Here is a 16485-nt window from a genome sequence, read left to right as displayed (position 1 = left end):
AAACTTAAATCTTAAAAAAAAGAAAAGAAAAAAAAAAAAAGATAGTGTATTACAACAGAGCTGTCCTTATGTTTCTTGTTTTATAATGTGATTCCGTGAAGTTTATCTAATAACAGAATTAATGGAGCACAAGTGGATGAGTAATGTGTGCAGAATTGATCACCTTCTACTCATAACAAGCATCCAGCTAGTTAACCAAAAATTTTAAAATAATGGGCCTCCAGAAGAAACAATTTGCTAGAGTTGAAGCATATAATGTACCAGAGAAACTATAAATTAGATATAACATAAAAATGAACCAAAAAGTAAGCAACAATGAGCTAAAAAACACAAGAAAGAAACTACTGTACCTCCACCACCATTCATGATCTTCGGCAGCAAGCTGAAAGTACGTCAGAGAGATGGTCACAAAAGCAGTTACGATCAGAAGAACAATAAAGACAATCAACAGAATGACATATATGGTGAAAATCCTGTGACTCCATATGCTGGCAAATACATAGTAAAGCTCAATGTAGACGACACCAAAAGGCAGTATTCCCGCCATGGTCATCTGAGGAAGGATACCCCTGTACCAACAAGGTGGTGGAATCTCTCTGGGACACTTAGTAGTGCGGCAGGGAGCTTGGAATACAGACTTTCTATTTTTCCCAGCAATCCCACCCAACAAAAGCAATGGTGATGCTAGAAAGGCCCATATAAGGAATAATACCACAATTGTACCCATTGGTAGTGCTGTAGTTGCTCTGTATACGGTGGCAACAGTATGAAGGAAGCAGAATGTAAGGAACAGAGGCCCACAAAAAAGGCATCCCGTTAGCAAAAGATTCCTCATCTGTATAGCCAAGGAAAAAATAAATAAATTGATTATTCCACCCGGCTTATTTTAAGAAGCACCATATCCATAGCCAGAACCCATTAGCACATACCCAGTTGGTTCCTTCAAGCTTACAATAGAAAGAAACTGCTGTATATCCAGCAATTCCAGATGTAATTGCAAATATGACAAACAGTGCAGTGCACAAAGCCCCTCGGTTGTATGGATAAAATACTCCAACTAGCCCCAGTATCAAAATGGACAGTGTACTGCAAATGCAAGGAACAACAGAATTACAAATTAAGTATCAGATGATTTGCAACAGAATGAATTGGGCTTCACATTTAAGGACAACATTTCTGAAAAGATACTAACAGAATCAACAACTGGGTGCCAGAACCAAGGGCTGCAGCTAACAAGGACTTGTGTTTTGGGTACCGAAACACATCACCATGGATGTATTTCCATCCTGTCTCTTCTTGGCTATCAGCCAATTCCTGATCATGCACATACCTTTCAAGAATTTGAAAAAAAATAAATAACATATGAAGGCAAAATAAAATCAAAATATATTCAATGGATACTTTGGCCATATATTTACATGTTCTCCTTACTTAATAATATCCTTCCTCAGGACTCGCACATAAAATGTCACCAGACAACCAATTAGGATGAGAACCGTCGCACAAGAGTTCATAACCAAAAACCAATGGGTCTTTAAGTGATGTGGCAACGAAGAATACCGTAAGTACTTCTCCATTCTCTTCTCAAATGGACTGTTTGTTTCCCTCCATTTCACAGTATACATGAATTCGACATCAACTTCCTTGTCCTCTGTCAGGTCCACCATAAGCTGTGGTTCTGTTCGAACACTGATTTCAATCACATGGTCCTTATTGTAAAGTATCTCAAAAACAACATGCTTGTAAAGAAGATATCTGTAATTATTTGGTTCGGCTACACCATGCCGGTCAACTCTTCCAATGAAACCCCAAATTGGCAAGTCATCATAGTACATCTGAAAGTAGTACTCCTTTGCAACTGCAGTTCGGAACTGAGAAACTTCTTCCTTTGTCAGCTTCTTTCTACATACAACTTCAGAATCCTTCTCTACTCGGAAGTCAAGTTTGTATGGAGAAGAAACAAGACGATCTCCATTCAACACTTCACCTAAAGCTTCTTTCTTCTGTTTCACATGATCTATCAATAAATTGGTCCAACAATAATGAAAACAAGAAAGAAGAATTGAAGGAAAAACACATCAAGAGAAACCACTAAAATATTAAGAACATAAGTGAAGATGAAAACCTGGCGAACAGAAGGGAAGATCGGAATAAGCATATGTTTCACTGAAGTTAAAGAAAAAGAACAAAGGAACACGTGTTTAGCAATTTGATCCAAGAAGTCCAATCTATGCTAGTCATGAAATAAACTAAGATGCATGAAACACCCTAAGTCCTCGGCAACCAAATCCATTTAAAATTGAAACAAAAAGCAATTCAGTTCTTTGATTAAAATATAAAATTAAAAATTTTGCCACATGCCTCATGTTTTATCACTATAAAAATTTAACCACATCTGCAAATAAGACACAAATCATATTGTTAATGTGATTGCATTTAAATATAAATGCAAGCTCGAAACTTCCTTTATAACTCCCAGATCTTCTTCGTAGTGGCTCCATTCCATGCCTCATTTCATAGGGAACCTCAAAGTGACTATTTCATTATAGTCCATCTTCAATGGAATAGCCTCACATGGTATGTGAAGAAAAATGTCAATTTAATAAAAATTGATCCAAACATAATAAATTAAAATGTTGAATAATACAATATGCAACTCAGATAACAATTTAGATCCAAAATCAAAATCTGGAAACTAGAATAATTATAAAAATTAATATCCACAAAGTAGCAAATAAAGGCAAAAGTAACCAAAATCACGGTAACCCCAAAAACAGAAATCCTCCAAAAGAACGAAAGAACTCGTTCAAACAGATGCAAATGCATAACTAGTACTTCATATATGACAAAATTACTTAGAAAGGGAAGTAGCTAAAGCATCCATTAATGGAAAGATTTACAAATTTACCTAGGATTATGAAATGGGCCAACCTTGTTGGCATAGAGAGGGACTGGATCTCCAGCTTTATAGCGATGATCTGACACAGCTGATTGCACTTGACTTGCACAACACAAAAGAGCAGCAACCAGAAGAATTGCAAAAGATTCCACCATTTTCCGAAGCTTTTGACAAGAAAGAGAGCTTCAATCAAATCAAATACATGGGTTTAAAGAACTGATACAAAGACAATAATAGAGCAAATTGACTAATTTTTCAAGCATGATCTCATAGTGTGTGTGTGTGTGTGTGTGTGTGTGTGTGTGTGTATTTGATAATCTCACAAGGTTTACATATATATATATTATGATAAGTAAAATCTTTATAGAAAGGTGATCAAACGGGGAGCGGATCCCTTACAACTGCACAAAACCCAAAAGAACAGCTATAATTTCAAGCTATCAAAAAATACATGGGATCCTCCCCAGTTTTACAATGCCAACAATGAATCCAAAAGATTAAGGAACTAAGAATATAAAATTTGAGTGCCCAAATAGGAGTCTTGTAACGACCCGACCCCGGATGCTCCGAGTCGTTAACGGGTGATGAAAGCAAGTCCGGATCCTTATTCCCGAGGGCTCATTAAGGGTATTATAGTCATTTTACACAAGGAAGGGGATAATTTGACATTAACCAAGTCAAATGAGATCCATTCAATCTATTTTAATCATTTGGTAACATTCCAAGGGGTTCTAAGGAACTTAGACATGGTTTTCCACAATCGCCCACTCCCAGTTCAAAGGTTTTCCGACACTGTCTCACTAAAACGTAAAAATCTCCTAGTAGGATAGGAATCTGAAAATGGGATTGAAATCATTGAAAAGCTAACTCAAATCATTCAATTTGGGCTCAAGAATGACCCCATTTGGATTTAAAATGAATAAGTTATGACTGTTGCAAGTTCGGATGACAAAGCTGGCTAGTGCATGAATAGTAGCTGCGACCGATCGTAGGGGAAGGGGGACCAGTCGTCCAGAAGCCAACATTCTGCCCAAAAAATGAAATTAAGCCTCAACTTTCAATTCCCATGGGTCCGGTCAATCGTGGGATGTCCAAATACACCCAAATGATCCTGAAATGTCCCGTAATGGATGGTTTGGTTATTAGAAGTTACAAATGAGCTGGGGAGATCCTTCTAAGGTTCAACCTTGCACCAAAACCTTCCCAAAACATAAGTATATGGATGGATACAACATACATAAACATTTATATCATGGAAATACATATAATCAAGTATATTTCTTTACATTCCATGCACATAACATCTTTTACAACAAGAGTATAGCCAAGGTGTATACATTCCCCAAAGAATACGATTTCATTACAAAATAGATCTCCTAGCCTCATTGTCTCCCTATACACGGAGTACCACATAGATCAGCTTTACAAAATTACAATGGATGACCTATACAAAATGCTAAGCGCAACGAAACACGTTCCAAGAACCAAGTTCATCTTCCCTTAGCCATTTATGATAAATTCAACTCCACCACTCAGCTATCACCTGAAAAATGTTTATAATAATGGAGTGAGCACGATAGCTCAGTAGAGTATGCCTAAGGTATGGCTTCTAAAGTCAAGTGAGCAAGCACCCAATGAATGGGGAAATAGTTTGCACGGGGAAATAAAAAAGTTATCAACCAATAGCATCATTAACCATGAATCGGTGATACCATATATATATACACACCACAAGTCCAGCACAAATTATTCAATGCAAGCAATGTCCATGCTTATGCCAAAATGCCATGACCTCTCTTCTAGGAGTGCGGTTGCATCCATATCAATGCAAGCAATGCCCATGTTTATGCCAAAATGCCATGACCTCTCTTCTAACCAAGCCTATGACACCGATATGGATGCAACCGCACTCCTCCAACCAGTCTAACCCACCCACACATACGCACACCGAAAAACCTTTTCACAAACCTTGGAAATTCAACCTTGAATCTCACACCATTCTTTTCACCCCCACAACTAACCTCCATCTCCTCACATCAATACTATGCATGTGATGGATGAATATACCATGCCCCAATTCACAATGATAGTTATCAATTTACAACTCTAATCCATCATACATAGCCTTTATGACGTAGCGGAAGCAATAAGACGTACAAAAGGAACGGGAGTTATCTTGAATCCACAAGATAGAGAACCTTGAATCCACAAGGAAGAGAAAATTCATATAGAATTCTGAAATATTATTGATAAAATTGATTGATTTTCTGCTATTGCAGTACATGTTTTTATAATAAATAAAACCCTAAAACTATAAAGGAAACTAATGCTTAAGTAAACTAAGAATATAAAGAAACTAATGGTAGAAGGAAATTAAAAACCTAAAATTAAACTCCCTAAAAACTATAAAAAAAAATAAAAATAATATAAAATCTAATAAAATTTTCCTACATCAGTTTCCTTCACTTCAAAATAAGCTCATCCTCGAGTTTAGTCATACACAAGAATAAATAAAATTTTATTTTGAAACGTGTCGGACTCGTTGAAAACTACTCCCGCAAAGAGAGGATGATTGTAGTTGTCATGATGCCTTATTCTTGCTTGTGTAGATCCAACACTAAATCCAAGCTCTAGAAGATTACCTGCCATGTCACATGTCAGCAATGCAAGGTCATCCAAATATGTGGTTATAGAATTTCTCAAGATATCTTCAACAATATGAACTTGAAAGTCCACTGTCTCAAACAAAGGTACGGAAGACAATGGCTTATTAAGCTTAATAAATGAGAGCTTACACCCCATTGTAGTGGTGGATGATGAGAGTTGTTGTAGTATAGGAATGGAAGTAAAACAATTGATTTTGGGGTAAACCAAAAGACATGATTTGGAATTGCTGATGGGGACAATGGCAAGACTAGTAATAGCAGCACAAGAGTCAGTCAAACCAATCTTTGTCATGTTCTTAACATTTGTATTATTCCAACCTATCACTTCAATAACTTGCTGATGGTCTAACTCTTCTACTTGAATTGAATCTCCAACTCCCATCAAATTGTCAATGACACCTTCAAATCCTTCAGAGTGCTTATTGTTTAAAAATGGATCTATATCATTACTTTGGTTGCAACAGTGCCCAAACGTTAACGATTCATCGACCAACTCCTTGCCATCATCCGTTTCCTCTTGCTTTATATCTACTTCTCTCAAATCTATGGTTATGATATCAAAGTGGGTCTCAGTAGAAATATAAAAAGAAGAAAAGGAGAGAATTGTGTAAAGAATTGAATGAGATTTATAATATGTAAAGGCTTGAATGATTATTAATCACTCATTCACAGCTCTAGTATTTATAGATAAAATAAGAGCACATGCTCATATTACAAGAAAAGAAACTAAATCAAATCTAAATCAAATCTCTGCTAATATGGTAAGTCATTCTATAAATCATGGCTATCATATATGCTAACATATGCATAATCAAATCTCTGCTAATATGTTAAGTCATTCCATAAATCATAACTATCATATATGCTACCACTCCCTCTCAAGTTGGTGCGCGGATATCTGAAACTCCCAACTTGGACAACGCGTCTTCAAACACAGTCTTGCTAGCACCCTTCTTCAGAATCTACAAGTTGCAGAGTGCAAATTTGACTCGATTAAAAGTGTCGATTAACAAATCAAAAATGTCTCCTCAAACCATAAACAATTAATAATGTCTCAGTAGAAATTTATAAAAAGAAGATAATTGCGTAAAGGCTTGGATGAGATGAATTACCCATTCACAGCTCTAATATTTATAGATAAAATAAGCACATGCTCATATTACAAGAAAGGAAACTAAATCAAATCATTGCATATTCTATGCCTAGACATATGCGTAAATAAAGTCAAATACATGATTTGTGGCTATCATATCTCACAGATAATATGGTAAATCACATCCCATGATTTGGGCCTATCATATCTCGGCTATTATGGTAAGTTATACCATAAATCGTGGTATCATAAATGCTAACACTCCCCCTCAAGTTGGTGCGTGGATATCTGAAACGCCCAACTTGGACAATGCATTCTCAAACACAATCTTGCTGACGCCCTTTGTAAGAATGTCTGCAAGCTGCTGAGAGCTTATGACAAATGGAGTGCAAATTTGACCAGAAATGATCTTCTCTCGAATAAAGTGACGGTCCACCTCTATATGCTTAGTCCTGTCATGCTGCACGGGATTTGCTGCTATGCTAATGGCAAACTTGTTGTCGCAGTAGAGTGAGAATGGAAGCGACACTGGAAGGCACAAGTCTGCCATCAAGGTTTTCCACCAAAGCAACTCACCTACCCCAAGAGCCATAGCCCTATACCCTGCCTCTGCACTAGATCGAGAGACAACATCCTGCTTCTTACTGCGCTAAGTAACCAAGTTACCACCAACAGTGGTACAATAACCTGAAGTAGACCTCCTATCTGAAATTGATCATGCATAATCAGCATCTGTCCAAGCCTCAACACGTAAGTAACCATGATTAGCAAACAAAATACCACGGCCTGGACACCCTTTTAAGTAGCGAAGAATCCGAATAGCTGCATCAAGGTGTGGGGCACAAGGAGAGTGCATGAATTGACTCACGACACTCACGGCATAAGCAATGTCAGGTTGAGTTATGGATAAATAAATGAGCTTCCCCACAAGTCGTTGCTACTGACCAATATCTGACAACAACTCCCCCTCAGAATCAGCCAACCGATGATTCTGCTCAATCGGAATATCAGCAGGACGAGCGCCAAGTTGACCAGAAGCAGAAAGCAAGTCAAGAACATACTTGCGTTGAGAAATGAAAATGCCAGTCTTGGAGCAAGCCACCTCAATGCCCAAGAAGTACCGTAGGGGACCAAGATCCTTAATCTTAAACTGACGGCCAAGATAGCTCTTAACCTCATTAATTCCGGTAGTATCATCGACGGTAAGAATAATATCATCGACATACACAATGAGAGCAACTGTCTTATCGCCTGAATGACGTAAAAACAAGGTATGATCAGCTGCACTTTGATGGAAACCAAACTTGAGCATAGCAGTGCCAAAGCGATTAGACCAAGCTCGAGGAGACTGCTTGAGGCCATATAGAGAACGACGAAGACGACATACCATACCAGAATGAGCAGGAGAACGAAAGCCCGGAGGAGGAACCATGTACACCTCCTCCTGCAAATCACCATTAAGAAAGGCATTCTTGACATCTAACTGAAACAGAGGCCAAGATCGAATTGCAGCAATGGAAAATAATACACGGATGGTATTCATCTTGGCAACAGGGGCAAAAGTCTCATGATAATCTATGCCATAAGTCTGAGCATAACCCTTGGCAACCAATCGGGCCTCGTAACGAGCAACTGACCCATCTGGATTATGCTTGACTGTAAACACCCAACGAAAACCCACAACCTTTCGTCCAATAGGAAGCGGAACCATGTCCCAAGTCTGATTTTTCTCAAGTGCTTGTAGTTCTTCTGTCATAGCATCACGCCATTGAGGTTGTGCTAGCGCATCTGCAACACTGGAAGGAACAGGAACCGAGGCAACAGAAACAAGAAAACTCCGATAGGAGGGTGAGAGAGCATAATCAAAAACAAAATTAGAAATAGGGTAAGTACAAGAACATTTATCCTTTCGAAGAGCAATGGAGCGATCATCAAGCGAAACAATAGCTTGAGAAGGCGGAGCTGGTGCCGAAGGAACTGGGCAGTCGATCGTGGGAGCAGAAGCTTGAACCTGTTGTCTCCGATTATAAACCTGTGAAAAAGGAACAATTCCCCCTGCTCGAGGGGTATTACGAGGAAGAATTATAGAAGAAGAAACAGGTAATGGTAGAGGAGTTGTAGACGGAAGAAGGTGATCATCCATTATATTCAATGGGAACCATTCACTTTGAGAACCAACTGAACCACTATAGTATGGTGTATGCTCAAAGAAAGAAACATCCATGGATATAAACCGCCGACGACTGGGAGGATGGTAACACCTATAACCTTTTTGAGAGTGAGAATAGCCCAAAAACACACACTTCAAAGCCTTGGGGTCAAGCTTTGTACGAGTTTGCCCAACTGCTGAACAAAGCACACACACCCGAAGCCTCGTGGAGGAATCAAAAATAGAGATGAATTGGGATGTAAGATTGAGAGTGGGGCTGCAAAGTTAAGAATCCTAGAAGGAGTCCTATTAATGATGTAAACAGCGATAAGAACTGCATCTCCCCAAAATGACTGGGGAACATTCATGCCAATGCAGATTGTTCTGGCTAAGTCAAGGATGTGGCGATTCTTTCTCTCAGAACGACCATTCTGTTGAGGAGTTTTAACATTAGCCAGCTGATGCGCAATCCCAAATTTTGTACATAACCGTTGTACCTCCCCATAAGTGTACTCTGTACCCTGGTCAGATCGGAATTTTTTAATGGTACGACCAAATTGAGTCTGAACCATTGTCATAAAATTTTTAAAAATGGTGTATACCTCATTTTTTGTTTTCATAAAATAAACCCAAGTAACACGACTATGATCATCAATGAACAACACGAAATATCGAAATCCAAGACTAGAAGTAACTGGGCAAGGACCCCACACATCTGAATGAACAAGATCAAAAGGTGTTAAAGCAGATTTATTACTACTAGCAGGATAATTGGAACAAACATGTTTAGCCATATGACATGTTTCACAGGATAAATCTGACACTGCCACGTTACAAAATAAGGAAGGAAATAAATGTTTCAAATAACTTAAAGAAATATGTCCTAAACGCATGTGCCAACGCATAAGCTGGGCTTTATTAGATGAAACAATATTAGAAAATGAAGCTGAATGTGCTTGCGGTGACAAAGGAGCATCCAACAGGTATAAACCGTCCATTTCACGCCCACTGCCAATCGTCCGTTTCGACACCAGATCCTGAAAAATACAATGAGAGGGAAAGAACGTTACACTACAATTTAATTGTTTGGTAACGCTACTAACAGAAATCAAATTTGTAGTCAACTTTGGAACATGAAGTGTATTTGACAAAGTTAATGAAGGAGTAACTGATATGTGACCCTTCCCAGCAATGGAAGATGGAGAGCCATCTGCAAGGTGGACCTTGCGTTGGCCAGAGCAGATACTATAAGATTAAAAGAGTGAGGACATACCAGTCATATTGTCTGAAGCACCAGAATCAATGATCCATGGTGTTGAAGATGTAGATACGCTATGTGTAGACACAATAGTACCTGAGTGGGCATAAGTGGAGGTTGGTTGAGATGATGCCTCCATTTGGTTGAAGAATTGCTTGAACTTGTCCAAATCAGCTTGAGTCAAGGTAACTGTGGCAGAAGATGTAGAGGCAGGGTTGTCAGGAGTTGACAACGAGACTGGTTGTGTAACAGAATGTGCAAAGGATCGAGGCTGTTGTTTCTGTTGCGATGGACGTCCATGTAGAGCATAACAACAAGATTTGATGTGACCAATTTTTCCGCAATGGTCACACTGTCCACGTTGTTGTCCCAGAGGAGGACCGGTGGTAGTGCTCTGAACTGACTGGGATGGTGAAGTTCCTGAAAGGTTGGGAATCCGAACTGCCATAGCAGAACGATCAACAGAAGCAACACCTAATGGATGAGTCCGGCGGCTCTCATCTGACAACACATAGGAATATGCATCCTCAAGAGTAGGGAATGAAGATAAGCCCAATAAATGAACACGAGCATACTCAAACTCGTCGTTTAACCTGGCAAGAAACTGAAACACTCGATTTTTCTCCACAATTCCTGCATATAAAACTGCATCATCTGGATACTTCCAAGAGTGGAAGGAATCATAATATGACATCTCCTCCCAAATAGCACGAAGCTTGGCGATGTAACCTGAAACTGTCAAGTCACCCTGAGAAATCCTGGTGATATCTCGCCCCAGCTAGAAAATTCATGCATTATTCTGCCTCTGAGAATAAGTGCGTTGAACTGAATCCCAAATCTGCTTAGCAATCTTCATAAACATATAGCCAACAGCTATGTTTGGTTGCATCGAATTGACTAGCCAAGACATAACCATAGCGTTATCTGCAAACCACTGTGGATATGCCTTCTCTGACTCAGCTGGCTCTTTCTCAGAACCAGTAATATAGCCAATCTTGCCTTTGCCACCAATGAACATCTTGGCAGACTGTGCCCAAATCAAATAGTTGGAACCATCCAACTTCACTGTGGTGATTTGAAATCCTGGATTTTCTGATGAGTTGGTGGGAAAAATGGCACCACCACCCACAGAACGTGAGCCAAGAGAATTTACAGTCGAGGACCATGAATCTGCCATAATCTGTCACACGACAATAAAAGAACTCCAAAAACACCACAAATTCTATTAATAAATCAAAGGATCTCCTCAGACCATTCCCGAAAAATCCAAATACCTACCTTTTTTAAGGAGCGTTGCCCGCTTATATATAGCCAGACAGCCTCCTTCTTAATATTCGGAACCTCTTTGTAAACTAATTTTTTTTACCCAAGCCCTTCTAGGTGTTGGAAACCAACTATCCCAATTTACCCAACCCTAGAAGAGTGAAAAAGAAATTGTAAAACTTAAAAATACCTGTTTTTTATCACAAAACAGCAACACAGAAAAACATGTGTAGGCAACGTCACACGATGTCACAAACAGCCTAAGATAGCTGTCGTACAAGTAGCAAGGCTGTTGAAAAGTGTGGAAAGGTGTTGGCTCTGATACGAAGTAGAAATATATAAAAAGAAGAGAAAAGAGAGAATTGCGTAAAGGCTTGAATGAGATGAATGACCCATTCACAGCTCTAGTATTTATAGATAAAATGAGCACATGCTCATATTACAAGAAAGGAAACTAAATCAAATCATTGCATATTCTATGCCTAGACATATGCGTAAATAAAGTCAAATACATGATTTGTGGCTATCATATCTCATAGATAATATGGTAAATCACATCCCATGATTTGGGCCTATCATATCTCGGCTATTATGGTAAGTTATCTATAAATCGTGATATCATAAATGCTAACAGTCTCCTTAGACCGTAAACAACCAATCACGTCTCCTCAGACCGTAAACAACCAACAATGTCTCCTTATAGACTATTTCCCTTCACATGTTTAAAACATGTAGATGGAAGAATCAACAGTGTCTCCTCAGACCATTCCCCTTCACATGTTTAAAACAATGTAGATGAAAGAATCAACAATGTCTCCTCAGACCATAAAAAAGAAACAACTATGTCTCCTCATACTGTTTTTGAATGGGTAGGTGGTGCCAAACTCGCAACGCCCTCATTGAGGTCGGACCGCCTTGCTTGCCCAACACCTCCGAGATGGGTATTAGAGGTGGTGCCGAACTCGCAATGCCCTCATTGCAGTCGGACCACCCTAGCTCTGATACCAAGTAAAAAATAAAAATAAAAATAATTAAAAAAAAGATTTATAATATGTAAAGGCTTGAATGATTATTAATCACCCATTCGCAACTCTAATATTTATAGATAAAATAAGAGCACATACTCATATTACAAGAAAAGAAACTAAATCAAATCTAAATCAAATCTCTGCTAATATGGTAAGTCATTCCATAAATCATGACTATCATATATGCTAACATATGCATAATCAAATCTCAGCTAATATAGTAAGTCATTTCATAAATCGTGGCTATCATATATGCTAACAATCTCTGATGTTGCCTCTGTTGCAACTAAAGCATGCATAAATTTATCATCTTCAACCACAAGAGATGAATTAACTGTTGGGATTTATATACCCTGGCATATCAAATTCCAATTTGGATTATACTGACATGTTCCTGACATATCTGAAATATTTATGATTTATATAATTGGTGAATTCAAGGTATTATGTTTCGACTCATTATAGAATTGATAGTGTCCACTTGATTACAAGAGATATTTATATATGTATGTGATGGCGATCAATACATAAATATAAATAGTAATCACAAATTGTTCATAGTCGGTAATTATAAATGGACTCATTATTAACTAAGACTTGAACTGGATCCGCGTTAGGTTGAGATATATTGCGAGAGCCGTCATATGCAATTGCTTCATGTCACCGTCATGGCATTTGACTCTAAGTATGAGACGAGTATAGACTCTTTTATTAATTAGTAATTATTTTGATTTGTTCGGCGGAATCTTCGAAACCCATAAACCGGCACTTTGGGTAATTATATAATTAATAGTTAGAGGGTTATATTTTCAATATTTGCATCGTTGCTACTTGTATTTATTTTGTATTGATTATGGTTGATCACAAAGTAAATTTGAAGGCCTTCGTGTGTTTTTAGACAAAATAATTTATTATATATTTATTTATTTAAATTATTATTTTTGTCAAACAAATGTTTTATTGTGATCAAGCTGGAAATAATCAAAGGTACCAAAATAAATATATTAATTAAGTAGTCAGATTGATGGCTTTATTTATCCGATAACTAATTATGCGTGTCAAAGTGCAACATTGACTTAGAGGTTATTTATTATTTAATTGGAGTTCAATTAATTTCTTTTAGTGGAGTAGAAATTAATTGATTAATTAATTTAATTGGATCCATGGAACGGGCCAATTATTAATTCATTGTAGCCAATAAAATAATAAGCCCAAAAGATTATCACTCATAGCCCAACTTGATATTGGAATCCTATTAGATTTGAGATATCACATTAGTTTTAGAGATTGAGAAAAATATAATGTCTTTAATTATTATTTTTATGTTGCCTATATATACATGGAGTCCATGTATATTTTAGGTTATGTTTTGTAAAATAATTTTAGAGGACAATAAAATATTTTCTCTCTCTAGAGTTTTAGGGTTAGTGTTCTCATCTAATGGAGGCTCCCACAAGCTTAGTTTTCCAAGGTCATTCATGGAGGCTTATGGGTGATTCCTAAAGGCAAGACCATTACCAAGAAGATGGAGATTCAAGGAGAAGGCATCTAGCAAAGGGATCTACAATAAGTGAGAACATTCACTTTAGAGGAAAGATCTAAGGTTTACTCAAACCTTGATGTAAGTTTTCTATCTCTAATTGAATGTATCATCATGTTCTTTATACATAAAACTTGTCTCTACACATGAATCAACATCTTTATTTGAAAATCCCTCATAAAGTTTTAAAAACTTCCGTTTCCCCAACATTAACAAAATTTTGCTTACAATCAAAATTCATCTCCAAAAAAAATCATCTCCATTCTCCTTCTTGTAGATAAATTAAGTCTCTTTCTTGCAATCTTGATGTCGGTTGTACAACATATGCTGATAACTTGGTGGTAAAAATTTAGCAATTAACAACCTTTTTATCTTTGACCATGATTGTACACGCTGTTTTCATTGCCTCCTACGATTAGTCTTTACCTGTTCCCACCAAGCTGAAGCACCCTTTTTAAGCATGACTGCTACAACAGGAACTTGATTGTGTTTGCGCTGCTGATGTGTCTTGTAGCCAACTGAGCATGAATTATGTTCCTGTTTATCCACGTAAGCCTCCAGCTTATGTGGATTCTTTCGATGATGAGAGGATCAAATTTAGAGAAGTTGCAGTTGATCGAGGCGATAGAAATTATAGATATCCGAACAATCGTAAGTTTCAAAAAAAAAACTCGATTTACTTACTTTTACTTCTAGTTACCATCTAATGTAGCGGGAAGTGATTAGACGTTCACAAGGAACGAGAGTTATCTTGAATCCACAAGATAGGATAGTTTGAATCCACAAACTGGAAGAAAATTAACGGGAAATTCTAATATATTATTGATAAAATTGAATGAATTTCTGCCATCACGTCTTACACGTTTTTTTAATAAATAAATTCCTAAAACTATAAAGGAAACTAATGCTTAAGTAAACTAAAAATATAAAAAAAAAAACTAATGGTTAAAGGAAATTAAAAACCTAAAATTAAACTTCCTAAAAATTATGAAAAGAAACAAATAAATAAAAATAATATAAAATCTAATAAAATTGTCCTACATCAATCTCCTCTACTTCAAAAAAACTCGTCCTCGAGATTGGCTTCAAATAACATGAAATCTCACCTACTACAAAATCATACTTTCCATTGCCATGAGGAGTTTCATTCCAAAATAAATGATTCTTCATTAACAATCTGCTCAAATAATGATACTTCACCAATTTGAAGACTAATTTCTTCCATACCGTCTTGGGCATCTGATTTGGAAAATTTATTAACTCGCTGATCATCAATTAATTCTTGTTACTCAATTTCAACATAAAACTCCTTGTCACCATCTTCTTCTTTTGTTCAGCTAAAGCGCTTTTCTACATCAATCAACTCTTGCAAAGGAATTAATGTTTTCACATCCTTGACTTCATCTTTTCAACTACAATAGGTGAAGCAACATAATTTTGCTCTTGATCAACCTTAATAATATCAGTCGTTGCCTTAACAAAATTATTATTATCCTTGATGCCGCTATCTTTCTTGTAAATTTTCTTTGTATACTTTTTGACAGATGGACTCTCTTTCCGACAATTCCGATATTTTTGATACATTATTTCCTCATAATTTGGTGTAGAAATTTAGCCATGAACAATCATTTCATGTTGTACCATAACTGCACATGTTATTTTCCTTGCCTCATCCGGTTAGTGCGTATTTGTTCCCACCAAGCTGAAGCCCATCCTTTCAATTTAAAGGGCAACAAGCAAAACTTGCTTATTTTCAGGTATCTCAAAATACTCAAAAAATTCTTCAACTTCTTCAAGCCAATCTAAGACATCTTCAAAAACCAATACTTCCATGGAAAGTAAGTAAATCAACTTTTACTTGAAATTCATGATTATTCGGATATCTACACTTTCTATCATGTCTACCTCGATCACTGAATCCGAACTCCTCATCATTGGAATAATCCACATAGGCTGGAGGCCTACGTGGATAAAGAGGAACATAATTCATATTCAGTTGGCTGCGAAACACATCATCAGCACGAACTTGAACTGAACCACGAACCTGGTTACCGCCAATTCCAAAACCAATTGCTACGAACCGATCTTAGGTATGCATAGCTGCCCAAGGGGCCTTCACTTTGCGATCATCATCGACAAAGTTGGTGCTACCAAAACGAGCAATCGTTGTCAGCCTAAGGTAAATCAAGGCTCCGATACAAACTAACGTAGCGGAAGCGAAAAGACGTTCACAAGTAACGGGAGTTATCAAGAATCCACAAGATAGGGTACCTTGAATCCACAAGGAAAAGAAAATTCATATAGAATTCTGAAATATTGTTGATAGAATTTTCTGCTAGCGCAGTACATGTTTTTATAATAAATAAAACCCTACAACTATAAAGGAAACTAATGCTCAAGTAAACTAAAAATATAAAGAAACTAATGGTACAAGGAAATTAAAAACCTAAAATTAAACTCCCTAAAATTTATAAAAAAAATAAAAATAATATAAAATCTAATAAAATTGTCCTACATCACTTTACGATTTTATCTTCAACACATAGTCTCAAAGAGGCAATTCATCAAACATATAGCATGCTTCCCCAT

At 37.1% G+C, this 16485-nt stretch overlaps 1 protein-coding gene across 3 annotated transcripts in view; it reads right to left on the bottom strand.

The window, feature by feature from the left end:
* The window catches only part of LOC132295480 (transmembrane 9 superfamily member 2-like), a 33617-nt gene that overhangs the window by 10411 nt on the left and 6721 nt on the right, over positions 1-16485 (bottom strand). Inside the window, exons 2-7 of one of the 3 annotated variants that reach the window (XM_059793768.1) lie at positions 2909-3082; positions 2126-2166; positions 1432-2017; positions 1193-1330; positions 930-1086; positions 351-835 (exon numbers count right to left, since the gene is read on the bottom strand). In XM_059793768.1, the coding sequence (XP_059649751.1) occupies positions 351-835; positions 930-1086; positions 1193-1330; positions 1432-2017; positions 2126-2166; positions 2909-3054 (1553 nt within the window). In that variant the 5' untranslated portion in view covers positions 3055-3082. The remainder of the gene's footprint in view (positions 1-350; positions 836-929; positions 1087-1192; positions 1331-1431; positions 2018-2125; positions 2167-2908; positions 3083-16485) is intronic. The other 2 variants (XM_059793766.1, XM_059793767.1) reach the window with 2 other exon arrangements.

Source organism: Cornus florida, unplaced genomic scaffold, assembly GCF_030987335.1.
Source record: "Cornus florida cultivar Cherokee Brave unplaced genomic scaffold, ASM3098733v1 CherokeeBrave_3.0.0_Hap2_Chr02, whole genome shotgun sequence".
In the NCBI taxonomy this organism is placed as follows: Eukaryota; Viridiplantae; Streptophyta; class Magnoliopsida; order Cornales; family Cornaceae; genus Cornus; species Cornus florida.
Note: the sequence above shows the minus strand (reverse complement) of the source record. Positions and strands in the feature narration are given on the sequence as shown.